At 30.8% G+C, this 26979-nt stretch overlaps 1 protein-coding gene across 3 annotated transcripts in view; it reads right to left on the bottom strand.

The window, feature by feature from the left end:
* Positions 1-26979, bottom strand: part of LOC117172026 (S phase cyclin A-associated protein in the endoplasmic reticulum) — a 150611-nt gene that overhangs the window by 28698 nt on the left and 94934 nt on the right. For 2 of the 3 annotated variants that reach the window (XM_033359750.1, XM_033359751.1), the window contains exons 11-12: positions 15766-16195; positions 4987-5178 (exon numbers count right to left, since the gene is read on the bottom strand). In XM_033359750.1, the coding sequence (XP_033215641.1) occupies positions 4987-5178; positions 15766-16195 (622 nt within the window). Of the gene's footprint in view, positions 1-4560; positions 4714-4986; positions 5179-15765; positions 16196-26979 lie in introns of those variants that run through there. The other variant, XM_033359752.1, reaches the window with a different exon arrangement.

Raw genomic sequence — 26979 nt, 5'->3', positions numbered from 1 at the left:
GGTTATTTGAAGGCAATCCCTGACATTGGACTGAAATCGAGAGTGTGGTGTATTTGGTTTTTGGATTATTAGTTGCTGAAAGGAAAAAAAAGTTTTATTAAAATTATTCAACTGCTTCTGAGAAACTGGAGGGGTTATTTTGGAAAAAATGAGTGAGAATAACTTTTTATAGATTTCTAATAAGGCTTAAATTGTAGCTGGAACTTTGTACTTTAAAAGAAGTATATTAAAACAAAAAATTTCGTCGCCTATCTTGACCTCGGGTAGTGAGAAGTAGTACCGCTCAATATAGGCAACTAACATTTTTTAATATATCATCGCCCTACGTTTTTTTTTAAATGGCCAAAAAAAACGGGAACTAATTTTCGTCTCGGTAAAATAAATAAATTTTTAATGAGTTCTTGGGGGTTTACGGCATAATAGGAAAAACAAGTTATAATGAATTTCTTTGGTGAGGATGTCTTTTTGATTTGTTTAGAATTTTCACCTACTAATTTCGTTTTCGACCAAATGCGGTTGATTCGTTTTGCTGCGCAAAACTATATTTTTTGCGAAATAATATATTTTCACGATTTCATTCTACAGTTGTTAAGATACTCTCTCAGATATTAAAAAATAAATTTTTTTAGAAAAATTAAGTATAGGTTAAAAATGTATTTTTAATTATCATAAAAAATAGACTTTCATGAATAAAGTTTATTTTAAAATTTTCTTCACGGAGCAGGGAAATTATTATTTTTACAAATTACAATTTTATTTGGGTTTATTATACTTTACCAAAAATCTGGAATACAATGCGTTAAAAAAAATTCGATAAACATATTTTTAGTACCGGATAAACGGATTTAAAATGGTTAAGGTCTCACAATATTTTGTAAATTAACATTTTTAATAAAATTTCACTTTGTCAATTGAAAAAGGTAAAGATACGTGAAAAATGTGCAGAATAGATGAAAAAGGTGTCACATTTCCAAATTAGGTGAAATAGTTAAAAAATTCTAATATAGATGAAATGAGGTGAATAGGTGACAATCTGTGATGAACACGTAAGGGTCCGTCCACAACTATGAACTATGACCTGAAAATTAAGTTTTAACAAGGAAAACAAATTTTCAACCATTGTAATTCAACCAAAAAGGCAAATTTTTTAAACAACTAGTTAAGTCTTCGACAAAAGAGATGAATATTCAACAAGGAAAATTAATTGTCTGCCCACAAAGGGCGAATTTCTAGAAAAGAATAAAGTTTTTAAGCTAAAAAGATTGAATGTTTTAGTAATCAGTTGAATTGCAAACATGAAAATATGAATTTTCAACATGAACATTGACTTTTAATCAAGAAAGATGCATTTTCAACTAAAAAATATCAATCTTTAACCAAACTTGTAATCACTAAATTCTCAGTCAAGAAATTAATTTTTAATAACAAAAAATAATTAGTTTTCAACTTGAAAATATCAGTTGTCAGGTAAAATACCAATTTTAAACCAAATACTTACATTTTCAACCAACGATAATAATTTTCAAATAAAATGATGAATTTAAAGAAAATGAATTTTTAAAAACAAATTTTAAGATTTCACTAAATAGTAAAATTTTCAATCCAAAAGAAGATTTTGAAACTAATAAGATTACATTTTTCACCAAGAAATACAATTTTTCAACAAAGTACAAAAATTGCACAACAAAATAGTTGAATGTTTAATTAAAAAGGATGAATTTAAAATAAAAAATGAAACAATCCACATTTTCTACCAAATAGTAGAATTTTTAACTAAAAGAGATAAATTTAGGGCCCGGATGAAAGAACCGAGACTAACTTTTAGGGGCCCCCACTTTAGGCGCCTGAAATTTATATCCGGTCTTTGATCCGGACCCTCAATTCTGTACCATAAATAGTAGACTTTTCAATTAAAAATGCTTATCTGCCAACCGAACATACTATATGATTTTCTTATTCAGATATATTAATTTAGTTCGTATTTAAGCGAAAAAATGAGAAAAAGGGAAAGTTGTTTGAAAACAGGGGAAAAACAAACTTTTTAAAAAAGGGGAAGAGAGTTAACGTAATTTATGGATGGCTATTAAGAGAAAAGAAGGAAAAATCTGAATATGATCGTGTCTAGACCCAGGTTGAAGGATGGATATTCAAACTAAGGGAACAAATTAAGAGGACAAGAATTTGAATTGGAGAAAAAGAAATGCATTTCAGGAATGCTGGTAGGAAACATGAAAACAATCAAGAGCTTTCTATTTTGTCAGACGTGTTTCGATAGCTCAAGATTGCCTTTTCTTTTGGGTTATCAAAAAAGAAACGCTTATAGAGATACTTTGCGGTACCTTCTTGGACAGAAATCGACTGCGGAGGATGGCTTGAAGCATTCCAACAATGTTGGGATATCGCAGGAACGCACGACTCATTTGAGATTAGACTTTACTCATAGACTTCTCGTGAAGAGACTCGTGTCTCACGAGCTAATGGGATACAATTTACTCATTTTTATAGTTCTACATTCTTCTTATTTTATTTTAATTTCATAGTATGTATTTTATATGTTGACTTAAATTTCCCTTTTAATCTTATAAAGTTTTACAAAACGTTTCAGAATAATTGCGATTTAGACACTTTTGATGTCCAAAACGATAAATCAAGTTTTGAATTCATCAAAAATCTTTGAAATGTTAAACCAGGGTTTAAAGAAGGTAATAAACTATCGCGAAGTACTAAAGCTGGTATGGGTATATTTATTTTTGCTTATTTCATGAACATTTTTCTTCTTCATAGATATCAAATGAATTTGATTCTTCATAGAAAGTGGGTTTTCCCTAATAAATTACAAAATTGATACTTTCAATATTTTTCAAGCCTCTGTTTATTTCTTACTAAAAATCAAATAAAAAAATGGGGTTTTTGATAAAACCAGCTTTCCATGTTTTAAAATTTCAGCCGGGAATATAAAATCGAAGAATTCGTGCTAATAATATAAAGAAAATATATTCTATAATAGAGCGTATCGAAAAAACGAAAAGTTGTTTGCGCCAAGTTCTAATAGCAATGCAAACTTTCTTTTGGTAGTCAAAAACACTCCTCTAAAGTATTATTTTAAAAATTCCTTGTGTCTCCACATCGTAGATATAACTAAAAATCTCAAAAAACGATGCTCTTCTTCAAATTTGAACAGCAACCAATTTTTTTTTTAGATTTTTAATATTAATCAAAATAGTTCAAAGCAAGCCGATGTATACCTGTATAGCGACAACTTCGTTAAAATATTTTTTAATCCATCATTGACTTTGAAGTTTCAAAAAATCGAAAAAAGTCGACTCTCGCTATTTTCTTAGTCACGGTAAATTTCTCGACTATTTTACCATATAATGTGTGATATACATTAATGGGAATCTATTTTCAATATGCTGCAACAATAATATATGATGAATCTTTACCTTAAAATAATTTTTATTGACTTTGAACTACAAGAAAATATTTAAAAGTGATATATTGCTCTTTATTTCACAATAAAATTAGTTTTCAGTATATAAATTATCAGAAAAAAATAGTCCAAAGTAAGTGAATTTGTACCTGCGTCGAAAAGACTAATTAGTTAATTAATAATTAATAATCCATCATTAATAATCAATAATTAATTATTATTGATGAATAATTAATTATTTAATTAAAATTAATTAATTATTAAATTTAAATTAATGAATTTAAAACATTTATTGCAATATAGGTACAAACCCACTGCTTCGAACTATTTTTTTTGATTATCAATCACGTATATCACACATTATATAGACAAACAGTAGAGAAATTTTCCGTGACTAAGTAAATACCGAAAAAGTATACTTTTTTTGATTTTCTGAAACTTCAAAGTTAATTAGGGAGAGTAAAAAAGATGTTAACGGAATTAATGCTTTACAGGTTTATACACAGGTTTTTTTATACAGCTTTGAAATATTTTGATTGATCATTTTAATCTCAAAAAAAAAAGTTTTGCTGTTCAAATTTGAAGAAGTGCTTTGTTTTTTTAAATTTTTAGTTATATCTATACGATGCAGAGACCGAAGGAATTTTCGTTATGAAACTTTAGGGGAGTGTTTTTGACTCTTAAAAGAAAGTTTTCATCGCTATTATAATTTCGCGCAAACAACTTTTTTCGATACGCCCTATTCTATAACACAATAATTGTTTTTAAAATTTCAATTATTGCATTTTTTCACGATTTTGTCGAATATACTTTTTTTTTTTTTTTTTTTTGTAAAAAAAATGCGAATATTCAATTGTTCGAAAAAAAAATATATATATATCTTAGTCACAAAAATGGTTTGGCCCGAATAAAACAGATATGACGCCTTACTTGTATTAGGAAAAAATTTCAAAAATATTTAGGAAAAAAAATGGGGTTTTCCAGAAAACATTTATTTCGTGTTTTGAAATAAAAAAACAGACTTTTTGGAAGCCCGCATCCTTTTATTTGTTCTCATATTTTTTACAGAAACTTTGTAAACACATATTGGAAATAATTAAAAAGTTGGGGTTTCCAGAAAATATTTTTTTCATGTTTTCAAAATTTAAAAAAAAGTTTTAAAAAATTCGAGGAACTCCTACCTTTTTCTCCATTTTTATTTACATTTTCCACTAATATAACAATGGAAGCCTGCCAGTTTTATGAGGGTTAAACCCTTTTTGAGGCCGGAAAAATATTTGTTCCTAAAAACATAATTGTCTTATTTTTCTCGTAATCGATACAAGACGTGGAAACTTGGATTTTAACATTTTTTAGAAAATCTGAAATATACGTATCGCCAAATTTTTCTTGAAAACATCTTTTATAGAGTTTTAAAGAACGAATTGGTGATTTTACCAAAAAAATTAAAATACTCTTTAACTTGACGGAACATTTTGCTTCTCAAATTGTTGAAACTAATTTACTAATTTACTCTAGAAAAAAAGATAATATATATTTTTTCAATTCAAAAATACCTGATTTTCTTGATTGTTGACTGCAAAATATCCAAGAACGACAAAAAGTTCGTTGAGTATGTACATGTTGCTAATACTCGAGGCCGAACTAACTTCTGATTTGTCAGGGAGAGGATCACGTGACAGTCGCGTTATCAGATGACTCGCTATCAATCGCCATTGCATACTTGTTCCTTCGGTACCCAGAAGATTCTAAAAACAAAAAAATTGATGGCCTATAATACTGAACTTAAAGCTTGGATTTTGAAAATCATAATAATATTCAGTCCGTCTGGTCCAGAGAGGGGGGATTGTGCGGTCACGCCGCTAAATTTAAAATTAAAAAATTTTGATTTCAGAAACCCATAAAAAACGCAGGGTCTCTTAATTTCCTTGACAAATTTGAGCCCTTAATTTTTGTTTTTTTTTTCTGAAATTTTAAACAACGCGTCCCCCTTTTTTAGGGCCCGTAAGCCGGCCTCCGCCGCTCACCCCGCGCAGTTTACTCCTACTTCCGGCGCGGAGTCAATTCTCAGAATAACTATATCAGGGGGCGTAGTTGAATTGAACAAAAAGGACGAATTTTCAACCGAATATAGTGAAGCTCTGATATAGGCCCCCTTGATACTGTACTTGAATCCTAAGCAAAGAAAGATTTTGCACCTTATAAAGAAAAAAAAATCATCTTAAATGTAGAATTTTGAACTAAGATTAATTTTCTACTATATAAGATGAATTGTCAACAAAATACATTAATTTTAATGTAAATCGTGGAATTTCGAGGCTAACAAGACGGGACCCGCTCATTTTTCGGAACGGTAAAAATTAAGAAAGGTAAAATTTCAGAATGGGTTATAATACATAATGGTATAACTAAGGAATAGCAAAAAGTAGGAAAGAGCAATAAGTCGGAAATTCAAAACTCTGAAAGGTATTTCTTGGGAAACCAAAGAAGCGGAATGGGTGAAAATTCAGAAGCGTTAAAATTAGGAGGGTGAAAAATTAAGAATATGTAAATATACGGAGAGGAAAAATTCGGAAAGTAGAAAAATTCGGAATTGTTAATAAATATACCTATTAGCAGGTGTATAATTGTTTATTTATGGTAGGAAACAAATGTTTATCGCAGTGAATTTAAATATCATATCATGATAAATTTATGTTGCACGTTGAAAATTGTTTTTAAATTATATAATGATAAAAAAAAATTATTTTTTCGTGAAAAATTGAAAATGACGGATATCATAAATTTATTATGATATGCTATTCAAATTTACTGTGATAAATATTTGTATGCTCCCATAAATAAAAAACTATAGACCTGCTAATAGAAACATTTATTTACTATTCCTAATTTTTCTACTTCCCGAATTTTTCCTCTCCGTATATTTACTTATTCCTAATTGTTCACCCTCCTAATTTTAACGTTTCCGAATTTTTACCCAAATATTTTTTTTTTTAAACAAACGAACAGAATACATCTATTTTTAACGAAACCAATGATTTGAACTTTCATTAAAAAAAAAGAATAATTTTTAGCCCAAAAAATAAATATGCGACAAAACACATACATTTTTAAAAAAACAAGAATGATTTTCTACCAAAAAAGACGAATTTTTAATAACCTAAATTTTCAGTCAAATAATTCAATTTCTGAAATAAAAAAATCAATTTTTAACTAAAAATGGAATAGTTAAATTTTAGACTATTTACCAAGTTGATGAGAAGTATTTTACTTTCCATTCAATATTTCGGGATGACGAAACATTTCGTAAATTTTAGTAAAAAAATTAATTTTTAATTTAAAAAAACAAATTGAAGTTTAATACAAAATAGTTGCATTTTCAACTCAAAATTATCAAACGTCCAACAAAATGTTCATTTATAACCAAATAGTTAGATTTTCCGTTAAAAAAAATTTTTATGCAAAAAAAGGGAAGATTCAGCAATTTAGTTCAATTCTTAACAAATACATTAATATTTCCTACCCAAATTATGAATTTACGCTCTTTATTTTTTTTTTTTTGAGATAATTACGTTATTTATTTTTCATCACGAGAAAACTTCTCCAGTAGGTTTGATCGAAATCAATTTGATTTTTATACACAAAACTATACAATCTATACATGATACCCCTATCTTTGAGGGGCTGTTTCACCCCCTAAAGTGTTTTTCCGCAGATAAAAAAAAGATGTGTCGCTTAGTTTTTCGAGTACTACAATATATATCGGGGGAAATAAAATCAGCGAGGGACACCTGGAGTTCTTCCAAATGCTAAATCAGCCAAAAATAAGAATTTTTAATTAATTAAGCACTTGACTTTAGACTTCTAGTACTTAGAATATGACAATAAATCAGGAAGTTGCTACTAGCAGTTCACATGCCACAGACCCTGTAAAAAAGATGTAAATGATGTAAATAAATATTTGTTTATCTTAAAATACTTATGTTTTAGATTAGAGAGGGTTTGACCTGTCTTGAAATATTATGAAACCTTCCAAACCTTTCTGAAAATGGCTTGAAATCTTTTGAAAGCTCATGAAATCCTATACATTTCTCTCAAACTCCATAAAATTCCTTAACATAATTTCAAATACTTCGAAATTTTTTTAAATTTTGGACGATTGAAAAACCCCGTAAAATAACATTCCCGAAATCCAAAATACTTGAAATAGAAAGTTCCCGAAATTATAAAATTGTGGACAACTTAAAATTATCGAACTGAAATTGCCAAAAATCTAAAGTATCCGACACTGTAAAATTTCAAAACGATAAAATTCCGGCCGAATCGAAATAATTAGAAAATGGCTTTAGCCAGAAACAAGAAGTTATAAATAAAATAAAATACTTTTTTTAATAAACATAAGTTTTCATTTTATTATAAATTTGATAGTAAATCAATTTTTAATTGTTAAGATCCAGGAATTTTATCAGTCAAAAATTTTTCTAGACTGCAATTTCATTTCGAGTATTATCAATTTATTATCGGAAATTTAAAAATGTGGAAATATTACAAATTCTCGAATCTTTTTATACCAGCCTTTTTCAATTAGAAAATTTTTAATTGTCCATAATTTGATATTTCCGGTATTTTCTACTTCGATTATTTTTTCCGGAATTTTACTGTGTCGGTAATTTTTTTGTGTTCGGAATTTTTCAGTAGTTCCCAAATTTTTTTATTACGTCATAATCAATTGGGAAATTTTGGAAACCCATGATATTGCATACTTTTTTTCAAGTCATTTGAAATACCTCGTAATTTTTTTAACCTGTTTAAATTACTTGAAATCTTTTGAAATATTTTGTAATCCCTTTGAATCTGTTTAAATTCCTTGAAATGTTTAAAAATCATATAAAATCCTATGAAAAGCGTCCAAATCTTTAGAAAGAACCTCAAATCTTGAAAAATACACGGAAATGTTCTCATATACTTCGGTACTACTTAAAAACTTTTTATATAACTTTAGTGTCTCTAGAAATCTTTTGGCAGATCATGAAATCTTAAAAGATTCTTAAAAATCTTTTGAAATATTCTTGAATAACTTGAAATCTTTAAAAAATCTTATCTTAGAGGTTCTGTTAAAATCCCTCGACACTTTTTTTAATTGATTAAAATTCATAAATATTTTTTGAAAATTGTTAAAATATTTCACAATTCGCTGCCGTCTCTAGAAATTATTTTAAATCGCTTAAATGTGAAACATAACCTCTGAGTTTTAAAGTTAAGCGTTGTTGTTACTCTTTTACTTAAGTAGAAAAAAGAATTTCTTTAATGAAATGAAATTTTTAATTTTCGTGCTGTAAGTTTGCTGAATTAGCTTCCGGAAAAATATACTCTAACTCGTATAAAAAGTACTTACTTAACAGGTGTGTACATGACAGTCCAGTCTTGAGAGTAAAATAATATGTGAGATTATTTGTGATTTAAAAGCATCGAAACTTTTAACCTTTTTTAATATTTGATCTTATTTAAGGATTTTAAGTTTTTACTATGATTATTTGATTGAATCACTAACATATTATTTAATTATGACTGCAAAATTGACATATTGCAGTGCTGCCAAACTGTCAAAAGTGTTTATTTCAATGAATGAATAAGTATCTTTTCACTGATTGTCAGTGACCGATTTACAGTTATTTCAATTAGTCAAATCTCACTGACAATTAGTAAAATTTCACTGATTCAGATTTAGAGCGCCCCTATGCATAGCTCTTCCTGGACCTGAAAATTCCACCTATGTGTAAAGCCCCCTTGTCCAGCTCTCTCCAGTCCCAAAAATAACCCCTCAGTGTAAAATCCCTCTGTCCAGCTTTCGCTAATCCCAAAAATCACCCCTTAGTGTAAAAACCCTATGTCCAGCCCCAACAATCACCCCTATGTATAAAATATTTTTCAGCTCTAAAAATCATCAATATATGTAAAACCCCTTGTTCGGCTCTCCGCAGCCCCAAAAATTACACCTACATGTAAAAGCCCATGCCCAGCTCTCCCTAGCCCCAAAAATCACCCCTAAGTATAAAATCCTCTTGTTCAGCTCTCCTCGGCTCCAAAAATTACAACTACGAGTACAACCCCTTATCCAGCTCTCGAACATATGTATTTTATAATGATAAGAAAATTCCATGTCGCCGTGCTGCCCCTAAATATTTGCCGCTCTGAGGCCCTTTGGCCTCTGGATCATTAAAAAAATTGGACTTTTTATACGTTTAAGGGAATATCAAATTGTTGTATCTATATTATTATTGAATACATTATTTAGATGACCTTATACATATATCATGAACCTGAAGTTTGCAGACTTTTTATTTTAATCGGTGAAAAAAATGACAGGTTCATCAAATCTTGAACACAGGTTTCGTGACAACAATTGTTGCGAGATATTAATAGAAAATGGCGCTATATATTTTTCAATAAATGGACTCCTCTCCGAAAAAACGTCATCCCTTAATATATGAACAGAGAACCGTGAACAATGAACATTAATCAGCATTTATCAAATCTGTGTTTTCTCAATTTATCAAAACAATCTACATTATCATATCCCTTACAATACATATGCCGTATAATTTTCTTCTTCCTGTTCGATATGAGTGGCACCATCAAAAATGAGATATCAATGGTATCAGGGAAGTATTTTACGAATGGCATGGACTACACGACCGTTTCGCTATTAGCTATGAACTAGATAGGATCCAATGGAGATATCTCATAGCGGGGGGCTGTCAAGACTTCAGCCACCCTTGGCGAAGTATACGGCTATCAAACCACGAATTGAATTGAAGCGCCACCTCGCGCCCCCATAGAGCCCCATAAGAGCCATCCCGGGTCCCGTAGGACCAGGGGCCTCCCCAGGGGAGATCACTCGATTATCCCTCGTAGCTCGAGAGTGCCTACAGAACGCATTTGGCGAAAAACCAACCGTGGTTATTATCTATTCTCTTTGCCTTCCCACGCAAACGTCTGCTGGGCATATACCGTACGCTCTCGTTAACAAAGCGATCCTAAGATCTCTAAAGTCCGGCGTTTGTTGGCTTTCGCTAAATCACCGGCTCTTTACTTCCGACGATTATCAATTTATCAAAGCTGTAGCGATAAAGTGGACAAAATATAAAATAGTAATCATTCATTGCTATATCAACTGTAGAATTCTTTTCATCGCTCTTTAAAAATCAGAATGAGGGTGGCCCATTTGAATCAAGGAGAAAATTTCCCGGTCAATTCTCGGTTTTTTCCCGGTTCGCACCAAATTATTGACGGTCATTCAAATACTAAAAATTTGAGCTCTGATTTGAAAATTTTCTTATTCGAAGTAATCAAAACGGCAGCATTAAAAATGATAAACTTTTATACGATAAACAATTCAAAGGTTTCTGACTAAGAAAATAAAAATCCATGCTGTCATTTTCAATGCTCTAGATTCAATAATAAATTAATAATTTCTATAAATGTTAAAAATTACATCATATCAGGCAATTATGATATAAGTTAAAACATTTAAAATTGAACAATCATAACGTTTTATTAAATAATCATTTTTAAATTAGAAGATCATTTATTTTTATTTAAAAAAATAAATCAAATTGAAATATGGTCATCAAATGAAAGTGTTTTATTTTATTCATTATTTTTAATTCTATTATTTAACAATTTCTTAATTTCGTAGATTTGGGAATTTGATGTTTCGTCAATTTATCTATGGTCGGCAATTTTGCAGTGTCGCTTTATGATGTCGAAAATTTTATTTCATGAATTTTCAATTATAAGGAATTTCCAAATTCAGTAATATCATAATGAAAATTCAATTACTTGGTTGAAAATTAAATATAGTGTTGAAAATTCGTTTTTTTCTTGGTTGAAAATGGTCGTTTTTCAGTTGAAATGTAAGTGTTTGGTTGAAAATTAATTGCTTTAGATTGAGTATTAAACTATTCTTATTAAAAATTCGTCGTCTTAGTACAATTAAACTGTGTTTTATTTATAATTAAAACTTTTTTCGAGTGAAATATGAACTATTACATATTTCGTTGAGAATTCTTTTTTTGCAAATTGAATTATTAAGTTAAAAGTAGAACTATTCTGATAAGAATCCATTCTTTTGGTTGTTTCTTTTGTTCAAAATTAATTTATTAAACTGAAAACTTAATTATTGGTGTTCTGGTTTTAAAATTTATCAGTATTGGCAGAACTGTTTTTTTGTTCAAAATTAAAATCTTATACTTTTGAAATATCAACTATTACTTTTTTTGAGAATTCATCTTTTTTGGTCAAAAATGGTTAAAAATGGTTAAAATGTAACTGTTTGGTTAAAAAATAAACTTGTGTGGTTGTGGATTTAAATATTTTCTTGAAAATACGGCTCTTTAGACAGAATTCAACTGTTTTTTATATAAAATCAAAACCTTTTTTAGTTAAAATATCAACTATTACATTTTTCATAGAGAATTTATTCATATTTTTTGGTTATAAACTCAAAAAATTGGTCGAACGTGGAGTACTTTGTGAAAAATTATTATTTTTTTTGGTTGAAGATTCATCAATTTATTTGAAAATTCATTTCTTTGGTTAAAAGTTTCACTATTGTCACTATCAACTATTTTAACTATTCAATTTTGTAACGTGAAATTGGTAAATTGTTTAATTTTGAAGAAGCTAAGGATTATCTTGTTAAATCAGTTATTGTTTCATGTTTGATACTATAACTGTAGTTCCATTTTAGAAATAAATAATTGATTTTTTAATTTTTACTTTCAGTTGATCAACTTAAAACGTTTTTTTTATAAAAAATGTTCAGTTTCAAACTTTTTAATTTTTAATTGCTCCAATATTTTTCACATATTTCTTTTAAACTATTTTTTTCTGCCCGTGCAAGAAATATTAGACTTTTAAGACTCAATTCCAGGACTCAATTTGGATGAAACAATAGACCTCTCAAAGAGCGAGTCAAGGGGCCTTATGCGAACCACGGCATGGTTGGATCAACCAATCGTGGAACTATCACTTTTCCTCTTTCGCACCAAGCCCCTAAATCGCATTCTCCTTCACGGTATGTAAATAAAATCATATGTTAACCAAGTGCGGGACTAGTCGATCCCCCAATCAGTTAAAAATGTACTCTTTCTTCACGCTTACCTATCATGTCATGCAACTTTAATTTCCTTTACACCCATAAATATTTTCATTCAAGCTCTTATGTCTCTATGCCTCATTATCGTTGTAGAGTTTTATTCACACATTCTCAGCCTTCTTTCCTTGGTCTGCATCTGGGTACGCTACCATCCAATTCACTTAAATACACTAGTTTCGCCAATTGTTCTTTCTTCTTGCATTCTCTCAACATGACCACCCTATCTCAACAAACTTCTTTTATTCTTGTCAAATAGTGTTTCCTCTACACCACATTCTTTAATAATCCTCTCATTATCGACATTGTCCAATAGCGTTTTACAGCATATATTCAGCAGGAATTGCATACGAATGAATCGCGTTAACATTACACTTATACCTTTCTTGGTATATCAAGGTCTCTCTACCGCATAGCACAGTGCACGGAAAAAATGGATAGTCAAACTTGGAGTATCAAAATCTACATGGTCAGTTTAATCTTCTAGACAGTACCACGTACCATCTACAATATTTTCTTCATAGTCGGGCAGACCATAATTTTTTAGTCTGTTTGAATAACCACAGTTTATTTATACTCACTATCGATGGCTGATCTAACGCGCAATATGACTGTACCAGCAATTCATTTCTTTCAGTGTGGAGTCCCGCTTTACCGGGTGTTTGGGGGTACCCTTAATAATTACCTTCACTGTAAATCGGGACAATCCAAACCATTCATTTCCTTCTTGCTTGTAGCTTCTTATAGTGCCGATCCGTAAACTTTTCCACTCCGCTGACCTTGCAAGCGTCTCTCTCTTTCTCGCCCCTTTAGACTATCTTATCCCGTATATCGAGAAACGATAAAGCGGGGTTCCAGGACATAGTCAAATCGACACTCCAGAATGTCAAGCAATAGTTACTGCGTCACGACCTCTGCCGAATGCCGAGCGAACACACCCGGCACCCGAAAGCAATTTTGGGAGCGACTGACGTTCAGCGTAACGATGGCCGTGTTACACACAATTTTTAATTACTTTAAACCATTTGTTGATATTTCAAACATATGTGGTGAGTGAATCAAATGTGGAGCACATGTTGAAGAGTGGGTTAAGTATTTTTCGTTCAGATTTTAAACGTAAAATTCGATACTTACGACTGATTAAGGACAAAAAAAGCGCTTAAAAACAAACGCGTTGAAAACGTTTTAATTCAGTGCAGGTACGCCGTTTCCTTCGCCTCTCGTGCTCAAAGTAATATGTTGTCAAAATTGTTATGCGTCAATTATGTTTCAGGCATCGAACTCTTCAAAAATAATAAAGATGCTTTCAGAATTGATGAATTTCATATCATTTATGTTTTTTAAGGTTCATTTATTAATTTAAATTTCCGTCTCTCATTTTTCCTACTCTTATGAATAGATATATACATACATACATCGTGAATTTGTGTGAATTTTGTATTTTGTCCATAGAAAAATATGACATAGATGCCAAATCATAGAAATGTGTACATATCTCTAACGACATCTATAAGTAAAACCGGCAAACTTCAACTAACATCCCTGGTATGTATATATAGACATATCAGGCACTCTATGAAAAAATGTTATGAAATGTTATAAAAAAATCACCCTATATATACAGGGTGTTTTTTTAAACTTGAAACTTTCAAATATCTCGAAAAATAGACACTCTATGAAAAAATGTTATGAATCAAAAGTTTCAAGTTAAAAAAATCGCCCCATGTATACATATTTGTGTGTGTAGGTAGGTAGGAGATGGACAATAGATAATAAAGTTGATCCTCTGTTATAATTACGTTAACACTCTGAAATAATGAAGCTGAAACTCTTGACATAATCGGGTTTAAACTCCAAGATCGTCAACTTTACACTCCGATACAGCGAAGCTAACCGTTAAATTCTGACACTCATGGATGGTGCGTACACTCTAGATGTTCAGACTTACTAGCCATTTTTCTTCGTGTGGGTGCAAGTACAGCATTATATACTTATTTTAAGTTGCATTATATAAAGTGATATGAAATTTGTGATATGCTGAGTATTTGGATACATTATTCTTCTAAAAATTATGTAAAATTCCCGGTTTCCTAGTCCTAGCGCTGGATACTACATGTAGCGGCCACCCTGAGAATACAAATTCTTAATAAAGGCAATTTATTATATAAAACTTTTGTTTGTTTTGATAAATTCGAGGATCAGTCTCTTGGAAATATAAATGGCTATTCTCCATTATCCATTATCCATTGTATCAGGGTCAAAGTAGAAAGCACCCACGAAGGCGTGTCAATCCTGGAGGAAAGTAAACGAGTAAGACATGACCGGAAGGGTTGACGTGTAAAAGCTTTTGCCGATAGGACGACAGACATCGCTGGGTCCGTAATTACTTGATTACGTTATTTTAGCGAAACTGACGTTCCCGACACCAAGTTGGCCTTGATTAGTGTCTCTCTCACAATAAATGTTCAAATTATTTCCGATTACTCCAAACCAGCAAAGCAATCGCATTTTCTTCTCAATATTCTCTTCTTACATTACTGATTCAATTTTAAACAAACATCTCAAATTTACAACAAGTATTCAAATACAGTGTGGCCGAAAAACTACAAAATCCCTGACTATACAGTATAAACAGACCAATTTTTCATTTAATCAACATAAAACAAAATATGAGGTTAAAATTTAGAAATTTAAAATTTGTTAATTTATTTCAACCAAGAAACATTATTTCACTATCATAAAAGATTAATTTTCAATCAACAAGAACGAAATTTCAACGAAGCACCTGGATTTTTGACAAAAAAAGATTACTTTTTAACAAAATAGTTGAATTTTCGACAAAATAATTAAATCTTCAACAAAAAAGTGAAATTAGTAAGCAAATTTTCAACTAAAGGGATGAATTTTCAACTGAAATTATGAATTCTACAACCAAAAAATAAATCTTTGACCAAATCTTTGATTTATTTAAAGTGCCTCTTAGAAAAATGCCCTGACTTTTGACAATTTCTTTATAACATTTTTAAAAAATATCGGATAAAAAATTGTATGTATAAACACTATTGGTGACATAGTTTAAGGAAAATTAAGAGAAAAAACACTCAGGGCATTTGCTTATAAAATTGATAAAAAATATCGGATGATATAATCCTGAAACAATAAAAACAAAATAAATTACTTGTAATTTTCGTTGGTCCAATTCAGCGATGGATCTGAGAAGTCGAAGTCCCCTAATGGCGAGATTTTTGGCAGAGGAGGTCTGACCAGCTTGTTGGGGGGTTGGAGAAGACCCCTTATTATTTTGTGAGGCGAGTGCGATAGCAGCATAAAGAGCACCGAGAGCACCAGCAGCTTCTGTCAATGAGAGACTGCTGAGGAGGTGAGCTTCTGCAACAGATTGCTCAGAACTGTTGTTGCCATTCTCTCCATGATGAGTGACTGCCTCCTGATTACCAACTCGTTTAAGATGACAGCAAATTCGCGAAAGAAGGTCGTAGGAAGCCAAAAGAAGAGGCGAATCTCGGTCTTGATCCAGAAAGAAGTCAGTCTCGATCAAGGCTCGACTGTGACGAGAGATTCGATCCACGAGACCACCCATCACCAGATACCTGAAAGCAAGGATTAAGGAAATGTTCAGATTCAGAGTCCAACTTTAGATGTTAAGGAAATTATAAATGTCGTGTGGACCCAGATCAATAATTCAGAGGATTTGTTACTTGATTCATTGTGTGTCGATCAAGGACCACCGGTTTTTTTGTTTGCTTAGCGAAAGATTTGGAGATTTAGGGTATTTAAATTATAATGTTCTGGTGACAAACTTCTTTGATAAGTTTCGAAAAAATCGGATTAAGTGCTAGGAGATTTTTAGATCCTCATCGTTTGTTTTAGTTTATTTATGTTCTATGGTTTCATTTTGACCACATTGAAGCTCTTGTGCCTTGTATTTTTTAGGCGTTTAAAGATTTGTCACGGTCATTCAAATATCAGGATTGAAAAGCCTAGGCCGCGCGGGGAGTATAGCATTCTGTGGCACTCAAAGGAATGTTTTTAGGGTGGGGGGGGGGGGGCGATCGAGATGATAGCCGCACAGTAACAAATGACAAAATTACCAGTGATTAATATAATTATTTTAGAAAAAAAGGTTTAAAGTTACAGTGTTTTACGTGATAAAATAACATGCATGAAGGATTACACGGTTGAAATTTATCACGGCAATCACTGGTATTTTTATGTCCACTAAATTATGTCGTAATATTAAACTTTTACGATAAAATTGATTATAAAATTGTGAATTTCCACCGTTAACCGCTGCAAGTTCATAATGCGAGATCTGTGTGGAATATATCCGACCTTGTGCTCTAACTTTCTACCTAGTTGTGTTATTGTAAACAGCAGATATTGAACATTTCGGGGCGGCCTCTGCGAGGCCTCCTGCGAATCTTTAGTCAACTAGTGTACGCAATTGCGTAAACTTCGAACCACGTACGCGTCGTATTTCAGGATGACGGAATACACCAAAGTGTATGCATTAAATTTGGCTAAAAATTTGTCCATTTACGTTCGCAAACCATTAGAACGTGTATGGTAAAGAGTCTACAAGTGACACTCCAATTAAAGAGTGCTTTAGACGACTTAAAAGTGGTTGTACCTGAGTGAAAAGTAAGATATGAGAATGTATAAGTGAGAGTATAAACTTCCTCGCTCTGGCAGGCCCGAGACGGTCAAAACACCTCAAATTTTGGAACAAGTGCGATTATGAAATAATGGAAATCATCGTTTAACAGTCAGAGAGATAGAGGAAGACCTCGGACTTAAAAAATTATGGTTTCGGAAATGTATAGCCTAATTGTAAAGAAGTGACTAATAATTCTATCACCACGACAATTCAGCTGCCCATTCATCGCAGCTTATTTAGCATTTTCTGGTGAAACACGGCCTTACGCAACTTTGACCAACCACCCAATATAGTCCTTGCCTGCATCCCTGTGATTTATAGCTGTTTCGCAAATTAAAGAATGAACTGTTGGCTATTCCGAAAAGTGACTAAGGATTGCTTCCGAAAGAGGGATGATCGCTAGAAGAAGGCCGTGGCTTCCAAAAGGTCGGTACTTTCACGGATATATCATTGACATTGGCCAATAATCAGTATTAACCCTGGTACACCACAAGGTCGTAAAATTTCCGGACAGACCCTGAAAACTTGCAGAATTAATTTGTACTTACTCTCTCAATTTAAATCAATGATAATTCACTGATTCTCAGTGAAAATCCTTAATGATTTCAATCAGTTACCTATTTTTAGCTATTTGAATCAGTGAGATTGTGACGCAAGAGTTATAAATATGAATACCTATTTAATTGAAATGCCTATTGATTAACTAAATCAATGTCAGGGAAATAAAAGACGACAATAATTATAGAAATGTTTCATGACTTAAAAAATCCTTCGAAACGGTCAGACACGTTCATCAAAGCCAATTTTTCTGACTCAGGGTGCCTCAAAACGTCGAGAATAGACGTCCAAATTCACATAAATCTAATACCTTTTATCATGAATTATGAGCATGTAAGAAGACTAAGATTAAGATTTAAATAATATTTTCAATAAAGAAGCTGAAAACATTCCTAACGCTTTTTTAAAACTATATTTCAATGATTCAAAAATTTTCTAAAGAAAATTTGTCATCTGTCCATTAGTAAGTAAAATAATAAATGCTCACTGATTTTAAAGAAATAAAAAAATATATTGACTTGTTTTGCTCATTTTTGTTAGATGTTTCTTAAGAAAGGTGGTTTCAATGAAAAAGTAGTACATTTAGAAAAGCGTGGTTTTCGCATTTCCCGGACGATTTTGGGAATTTTTATCAGATTTTTTTTTCATCGGGTGCAGATTTTATACAGTTCGTTTTTCTGTAAGAAAGAAAATAATAGTACCCCAGAATCATTCTTTTCCCGAACTTGGTATTTTGATATAAAAAAATGGTTAAAATGTTAATTAGTAGTCAAAAATTGTGTTAACAGTAAGAATTTCGAAGCAATAATTCGGAAGAACGCCATCAACTTGAGTGACGGTCCTTTCTGTGCGACCAGACCGCAGGAAACGGTCTAGATAATTCGGAAAAATACTAGAATACCGTCAACACAAATAAAAATAATATTGATTAATTATTATCGTGATGTAAATCATATAAGGTTATTCCTGAATGAATTATTTTGCAATTATTTAATATACAGATTAATAATTAATGTTTAATTATTTTGAAATAATATTTCAAGTTAAATATTTAAATACTTGGAAACAAATAATAATTTCAAAATAGTAAAATAAATATTACTAATTGTTTCCATTATTTTATTAATTATTATTATAGTGATACAAATATTAATAACGTTCAAATTGGAAATGTTTTATACTTAAAGCCAAGAAGTTATTTTTATTGAGGAGATGACATTGAAATTTTTATTCAAATTAATAATTTTTCTTTACACTGCTTCGTGGCTAAAAAATACAAGGATCGTATTCAATTATCTGGCAAACCTGAATTATTTATTGAATATTTGTAAACAAATATAATTATAGATTTTGAATTCTGATTGTAAATTATTGAAATCTATTTCATTTTAAGCGAAGAAATATAGACATTTAAAAGCATATTTCAAGTTATTAAAAGAGACGCATACAATCTAAACGAATGCTTGCATTTGAAATAAATACACTCATCATATACAATCTCATTTAAATCAATTTAGTTGCTTTATTTAGCCAACTGCATCCTTATTCGATAAGTGTTACAATATGAGTTACATCATTATGTTCAACTATATTCTTTTGAACAATAGATGTCACAAAATATTTTGCAATATAAAAATGAATTTGATTAATTATGCCTTTTTAAAAATTTAATACCAATTACTATATACTAATTTATTTTGCATATAGATTGCATAGAAAAGATAAATCAAAATAGAAGAGGCGGTGTTGCGGTGAAGAACAAGAGTTCCGGTGCTTTTCCAAATTATTTTGGCGCAAAAAAGCCATCGAATAATTTAGAGAATGATAATCATAGAGGAAGCTTTGTAATGTTATTTTCGTATAATATTAGCAATACTTAAATCTGATTTGCATCATCAGGTGCATCATTCTTTTGAGATTTTATTCACATAAAAAAACTCATTTTTCGATTGTTTTTTACGTTAATGGTGTTCTTAAAAAACAGGTTAGCTACTTTAAGTAGTCTCACAAAGAAATTTCAAATCTTTTGAAATACCTGAATTATTTTTTTTTAATTCAGCCTCAGCTTCTAATTGAGAAGTCTCATAAAAAACCAATTTTGCAAAAACTCCAACCCTCGCTATCGCAAAAGTCGAATGAGAGTCATTTGATCTGCTGGCTTTCTCAGGGGCACGCGACTTGAAAAATTTTCTATTATCGTGACATTTGGGGTCGAAGTTTAAAAGAGGGGTAGAATTTTGCAAGTCTAGGTGGCAGGACGATATCGTGGGATTAGCTTTCAGATAGTTATGATTGGACACGACAGTTGGCCTCGACTATGCTTTACACATTTAATGATACTGAACGTGTGTGGGTGTATGAGCGTAAATTCATGTACGTAGTTGTACAAGGGCTGGCGATAATACGCACTGACAGCACGCACCCTCTGCACTAGACCAGCTTGGATGCTTGGATGCATATAGGGTTTGAAGGGGGGAAGAAAGGGGCGAAAAAGAAAACATATACAACAATTCGATAGAATGAGCATCGCATTTTCGTTCTCTGTTTCTCCATTTTTTTACCCTCTCACTCCACACAGAATTACCCACTGATGTTATAATCCTCTCGTGTTACGCCGTCACACATGCTGTCCCTTAAGCAATAGTTTTTTCGCTCCTCCCATATGCATATGCACATTTCGCAGCCTGTCAGATACACGTCATTCAGATCATGACAGTGTGTCAGATTTTTCTTCAGAAACATACATTTTTCTTTTTCTAGAACTTGATTAAAATTGATATGGTTTAATATAAATATCAAATAGAGAGCACGAGAAAATTGGTATTAAAAATTATCAACACGATGCTAAAAAATTATTGCTATAATTTCTATTTGAAATTGCACAATTTGTAAAAGCCTTGTTGAAATTATCAATTTAGCATACATTTAAAATGTTTCAGTAGGACTAAATTAAATGCAAAATATTATACTAAATCTAATATTTTAGAAACTTGACAATCACATAAAACATGCACCACTTATAATTAAAGTCGATTTAAGTCACATTTGATTGAATAAGTGCTCGAGAAAATAACATTTCTGCTAATTAAAATTTACATAGAATTCTATTAACTAATTGGTAATTGTTTTAAACGGAACTTGCAGCTATTTATATTTGCTGCTTGTAAATAATTTTGTTAACTGTGGCTCAGTGAAAAAATGTAAAACTTTTGCGAAATGGTTGCAATTGTTTCAGATAATAATACGTTTATATGAGTAAGTTCTCAACTCAATAAGCTGGCAGGAACCTGTTACAATTTCAAAAATTGAATTTTGTAGCAGTTTAATTATTTTTTCATTTGTTAAGAAAATTCTTTAAAAGTAGCGAAATCGAGTAAGGTTAAAAATAGTTTTATAAATTAGTAAAATATTGCAACCCATCTGCATATGGGATTACGAGAAACTAAACAAAATTCTCTATAATTGTCAGTAATTCTGATCTTTTCTTTCGCTATAAGAAAAGAACAATATTTCTGCAACAATTAATGAATTCCTGCAATAAGTCCAGAAGATAAAAAAAGATCTGGTTTGTTGGTGGCTGTTATTGAAAAAATTCTCGGAAATATTCCTCCCACATTATCAGAGTATGTTACATTATAAGCCACATTATGGTCTCCCCCATATATAATTACACATAATAATAAGGTTAATTTGTTAATAATAATTATTTTAAATATATGAGGGTATAATGTTCTCTCTGAATCTGAATTAGTGAAAATTGAGCGACTATTCTTTTTTTTTTTTGAAAAATTTTACTATTTATTAGTTTATTTTGTATTGAAACTTTAATGAAAAGTTGAAAGCGGTATCAGTACAGAACTAGATAACCATATGAAAATCGGAACTTTTCAGAAGAGTAAAAACATTCTGTGAAGTGGGAATCACGATTTAAAGTTATAACAAAAGTCCACTCCCGAGCTGAAGTATTGTTGAATTGGGATCACCAGAGTTTAATTTGAAAAAGTTATCCAGTTTCGAGGAAGTAGATGTGTAATTTGGCAACCTCAAAATTTTACTGAATTCATACCGAAGACTCAATTGATACATTTTTTTCTCTTTAACTATTGAAAGGAATAGTTAAATTCAATGAATTATCAGTAAAAAATTGCACATATGCTAATTAGCGGCTTAAAATTTGTAGAAAGATTACTCGGAATGGGCCATTTTTTATATCAGACCTGTTTTTAACCGCATTTAGAAACAAAATTAGTCGGGTAAACTATTTATTCTTTGTCTTTACTGAATGTTTTTCTACTCACCTGAGAATATCCGATTTTGTTGGTTATCTGATTCTGTACGCACCGCTTTCAACTTTTGACTAAATTTTCTGTCAAAAATGGCTAATAAATAGTGTACATTTATACTAACGAAAATTTGTATTTATAAATGAAAGTAGAATTTCATGGCTAACTTAGGTTTGCAGAAATATTGTATTTTTCTCAGTTAAAAAAAAAATCAGAATGTCTAAAAACACAGACATTGTTTTATTGTCTCATGATCTCCACCTTGAAATAGATTGCAATTTTCTACTATTTCATAAAAGAGCGGATTTTAACTTTACCTGAATTTGCAACTCTCCAAGAATTCTTTTAACAAATGAAAAATAATAAAATGAACAAACTTTTAAATTTGGAAATTTCAACAAGTTTCTGACACCTCATTGAATTGCAAACTCGCTGCTGTAAACGTATCATTATCTGAAAAAATTTCAACCCCTTTGAAAAAATATTATATGTTTTTCACTGAGCAACAGTTTAGACAATTATTGACCAAGAAATAAATATAACTAACTGCGAGTTCCGCATGAACAATGGGCTTGCAAATCGAGATTTTAGTTTTAAACCATAATTCCAATCATGATGCTAGTTTACAACTTTAATATAATTTTTCCAAATAGTAATTACAACATTTTTACTTTATACATCAATAAATATATTCGCAATCTTGAATTTGGTAACAAATTTTGATTTTTGGAGTTAGATTTAGATAATAGAATTCTATGAACTTTTCAATTTGCAGTAGTGTTCTATTTTTTTCAAGCACTTATACAATAAAATGTGTTATTATTAAAATTGTACGTGGTCTCGATTTCCGACAGGGTTGCAAAATCGACTTTAAGCATTAAAAAATGTGAATGTAAGAAAATAATTTCTTAATTTTGCTTTTGCTTAAGGGTGTTTTCTACGCAGAGTTATGCTATGAATTAATTATATTCTTATATTGCAATTTTAAAATAAATATATACTAACGCGTCTACACTGACGAAAATGGATTATGCCGTTTGTGATCTTGGAATTTTAAATTTGGGGAAACAATCTGTACATATTAAGCCATAAAAATGTAGATTTTACAGATTAATATCTAGATTGCACGAATTCATATCTTTTGCGGTAAAAAATTTAAAATCCAAGACCATAAACGATATAATCCATTTTCCGTTCCAATTATATTCAATAGTTTTTTTTATCCATTTTATAAATTAAGCTAAAGATAAAGTAATTTCAGCTTCAGTATACGTTGAAAACATTGAGAACATAGTATAAATTAAAAAATTTGCTTTTTAAAATAATTTCTTGGAATTTTTAGAGTTATAAGTAAAACCTTATCTAAATATTCATCATCCTTGGCCGAAAAAACATAAACATTTGAATGCAAAATTTTCAGATCTTTGAAGAAAAACCAAAGAATAACGAATTAGACTTATCGAGGGTCGAGAATGGTGATTTATATTTTTCACGAGATCCACTAATTATTAAAATTAAAAATGCCCACGAGTAAATGAAGAGAAACGCGGCTTTTTCGGGTTTTTCAGGGTAAGGCCGCAACCAAAAATGTTTAAGGAAGGTATTTGAATTATGAAAAAATGTCGGAAGGGGGAGGGGGGTTGCAGTGGCACACAGGAAAGTATATGTATATTATATACATGTTTCAAGAATTTCCGGAGAGGGGGAATCAAACCTTGCTGATCTATTACGTGGCTACGGTCTTGTTACCGGATAACTTTGATCCAAAATTTTATTCTTGATCATAACCAAATTTTTGACAGTGGCTTTTTATATAAGAAGGAAACGAATAGACCCCAGGACCTTTAATTATTTTAAATCTGTATTATGAACTACGCCCTACTAAATAATTTCAGTCAGAATTCCAATATTTGAAAATGGACTCGCATTTATTTCGAGGATCCAATCTCAAGAAATTTTGAAAATCCTGCCGAGTCCTCGCGAATAATATATCGATAACTGACGTCGTAAATAAACCTTTAAGCTCTGAATTCACTTGTTCGCGAATGAAGTAAGGAATACAATGGATGAACACGAACCGTAGGGGTCTAGTACACTAGCGATGATAGGTCGGGATTAAATAAATTCGCTAAATAAATGCAGCGGGATGCACGGCTCCTGGATTAGAATGCTTGAATCATACCTAGACCACTTTTCTCTATGGGATATAAGATTACGTGTGGCGCCCCAATACTGTATAATAACGTGAATAATATTTCGAGGGGAGACGGCTCGTGTCATTCCGAGTAATATTCCAACCAGACAACATGAATTCGTTCCGCTTGACGATTGTTCATCCTGATAATACGATCTGACACATATCCACGGAAAATTGCCCCTAATAAAATGATATTTTAATATCTCAAGCTTAACGTTTCGATTTAATGATTCCATTATTTACATTGTAAATGTTTAGGTACACTACAGCCGGAAATTACCAATACGATTAGCAAGAGTACTATTAAAAATCACTGCTGACTTTCAGACCTGATTACAACCGAAAAATCTTTCTTTTTATATTAAAAAAAAACTTAATTTCAAACATGATTACAATCGATTCTAGGCTAAGCCACAGTTTCCGGGGTTGTCTGCAAGTAGTCCTGTTGCTAAATTGGGAGTATCGAAACTTAAAATATCAGGGCCGCCTGAAACATTCCCAATTGGAATGCACAATATTGCGCAAGCATCCCATGAGAGTATCAGCAAACCGAGCCATTCCGCTACGCTTCTGGTGTTTTGCAAGCATGAATCGCACCCGTCTCTCGCCCCGTGCGGTAAGGAATTGAGTGGGCCAGCAGTTCTAGGAATTACTAAACTAAGAGTGTCTAAACCGAGAGTCGGGTGTACTCATTCAAAAATGGAGTGAGAAACTTTTTTAAAAACCCATTGGAAAGCTTATATAATTCCGCGTCGAATGAATTTTAATAGAGAATGCAAGAATTTTTCGAATTATTTACCTCTAATTCAATCAACTCGTACCATGATCTTGTAAAGTTATAAAAAAATCTGAAATTTATACCATACCGTTTTTGAAGTATTCTCTTAAATTGCAATAAATAAAATTTAAAACATCTTTATTGGTTCCCAAGACTTGAATGAAAATGGAGCCCGGGCCTTTGAAATTACCATAGGCTTTTAAATGAGAAAAACAACGATTTTTAAATAATTTTTTTCATAAATTAAAGTTTATTTAAGTATTAAGAAAAATTTCACAAATTATATTTTTATTGTGCCCGAAAAATGCTTTGAAAACTCAAAAATAGCAGTTTAATATCAAATTTATGTCAAAAAAGATATTTTTTAAATCTTTTTTTGGCATAAATGATTATTGTTTAGTAAATCACGACTTAACAAGTATTTTAAAACTAATTTTCAATTGTTTAAACCATCATTACTTGTTTCACAAATTAATAGATTCTAGATTTATTTTTCACATGTAAATCCTTTATGGACATTTACATAAAATAGAAACCCGCTATAAAGTTTAAACAATTTATATTTGTAGTTTTTTCACCAAATCGTGAAAAGTTAGTATTTACTTAAAGTAAATGTCACAACGAATTTTAAGAGTAATATATTTTTATTTTATACATTTTGCAATTATTTAAAGAATTTTCTTTTTTTCAATTTTCATTTTTTTCACTCTTTTTTAAAACTGGCTTTTTCATTTAAGATCCTATGTTAATTTCAAAGACCCTTGAACACGGTTTAATATTGTTATAATGACCTAATCTTTATGTCTGAAGTCATTTTCCGGTTATTTTTAACTTGATGAATGGCTTTTGATCTGGTCGAATTTCGGTAGGTACTATATAGAATTCAATATTAAAACCGAATTGTCAGCAAAATAAATAATTTTTCAAACAATGAAATGAATTTTCAACTAAAATGATAAATTTTCAAAAATAAAAAACATGAATTTTTAACAAAGTGATTTATCTTTTAATAAACTATAGTTTAATTTTCCACCAAAAATATCAAATTTCAACCAAGAATATTAATTCTCTACTAAAAAGAACAACTTTTCAACAAAAACAAATGAATTGTCAAGCAAATAGTTGCATTTTTAACTAAAAAAGACAAAGTTTCAACGGAACCAGATTAATGTTTAACAAAATAGTTGAATTCAAAAACAAAGTTAATTGAAAGGAAGTGTCTACGTGTACCGATTCTTCAGTACAAATATGGATGTGCCTACACAAAGATCCGCCTAATTGTACCGAAATTTCGGTACAAATATTCCTTTTTCCAGCTCCCCTATTAATACAGAAAAAATCCGGCTATTTGTTCCGAAGTTTCGGTACATGTAGCCACGGCCTAATTCTAATCCAAGGAAGATGAACTCCCAAACAAAAAAGTGACTTTTTTATAACAACAACAAAATTAATTTTTATCACAAAAGTAATCCATTTCTTTTTCAAAAGACGAATAAAGATCAAGAAAGTTGAATTTCCGACGAAAAAAAGTACTTTTAAGCAAAATTGTTGATTTCTTTTTTAAATGGTCATTTTCAACCAAGAAATTTCAATCTAAAACAAATTAATTTTTAACCAAATAATCGAATTTTTCAGCCAAAATTATTAAACATTACCAAAAAGCTGTTGCATTTTCTACCAAATAATTGAATTTTTAATCCAAAAGGAGGAATTTTCTATCCAAAAAGTACAACTACAAAACAGTTGAATCTTTCACAAAAAAAAGAATGACGTTTTAGTACAGATTAGTGCTGAGCAAAAAATATAATAGGAGACTTTTGAGAAAAGAGTTAACATTATACCAAAAATAGTTGAATTTTCTTACTGGGCTCTACTCATTCCGTTTGCATTGAAGCGAAAAA

The sequence above is a fragment of the Belonocnema kinseyi genome, chromosome 4 (assembly GCF_010883055.1).
Source record: "Belonocnema kinseyi isolate 2016_QV_RU_SX_M_011 chromosome 4, B_treatae_v1, whole genome shotgun sequence".
Classification (NCBI taxonomy): Eukaryota; Metazoa; Arthropoda; class Insecta; order Hymenoptera; family Cynipidae; genus Belonocnema; species Belonocnema kinseyi.
Note: the sequence above shows the minus strand (reverse complement) of the source record. Positions and strands in the feature narration are given on the sequence as shown.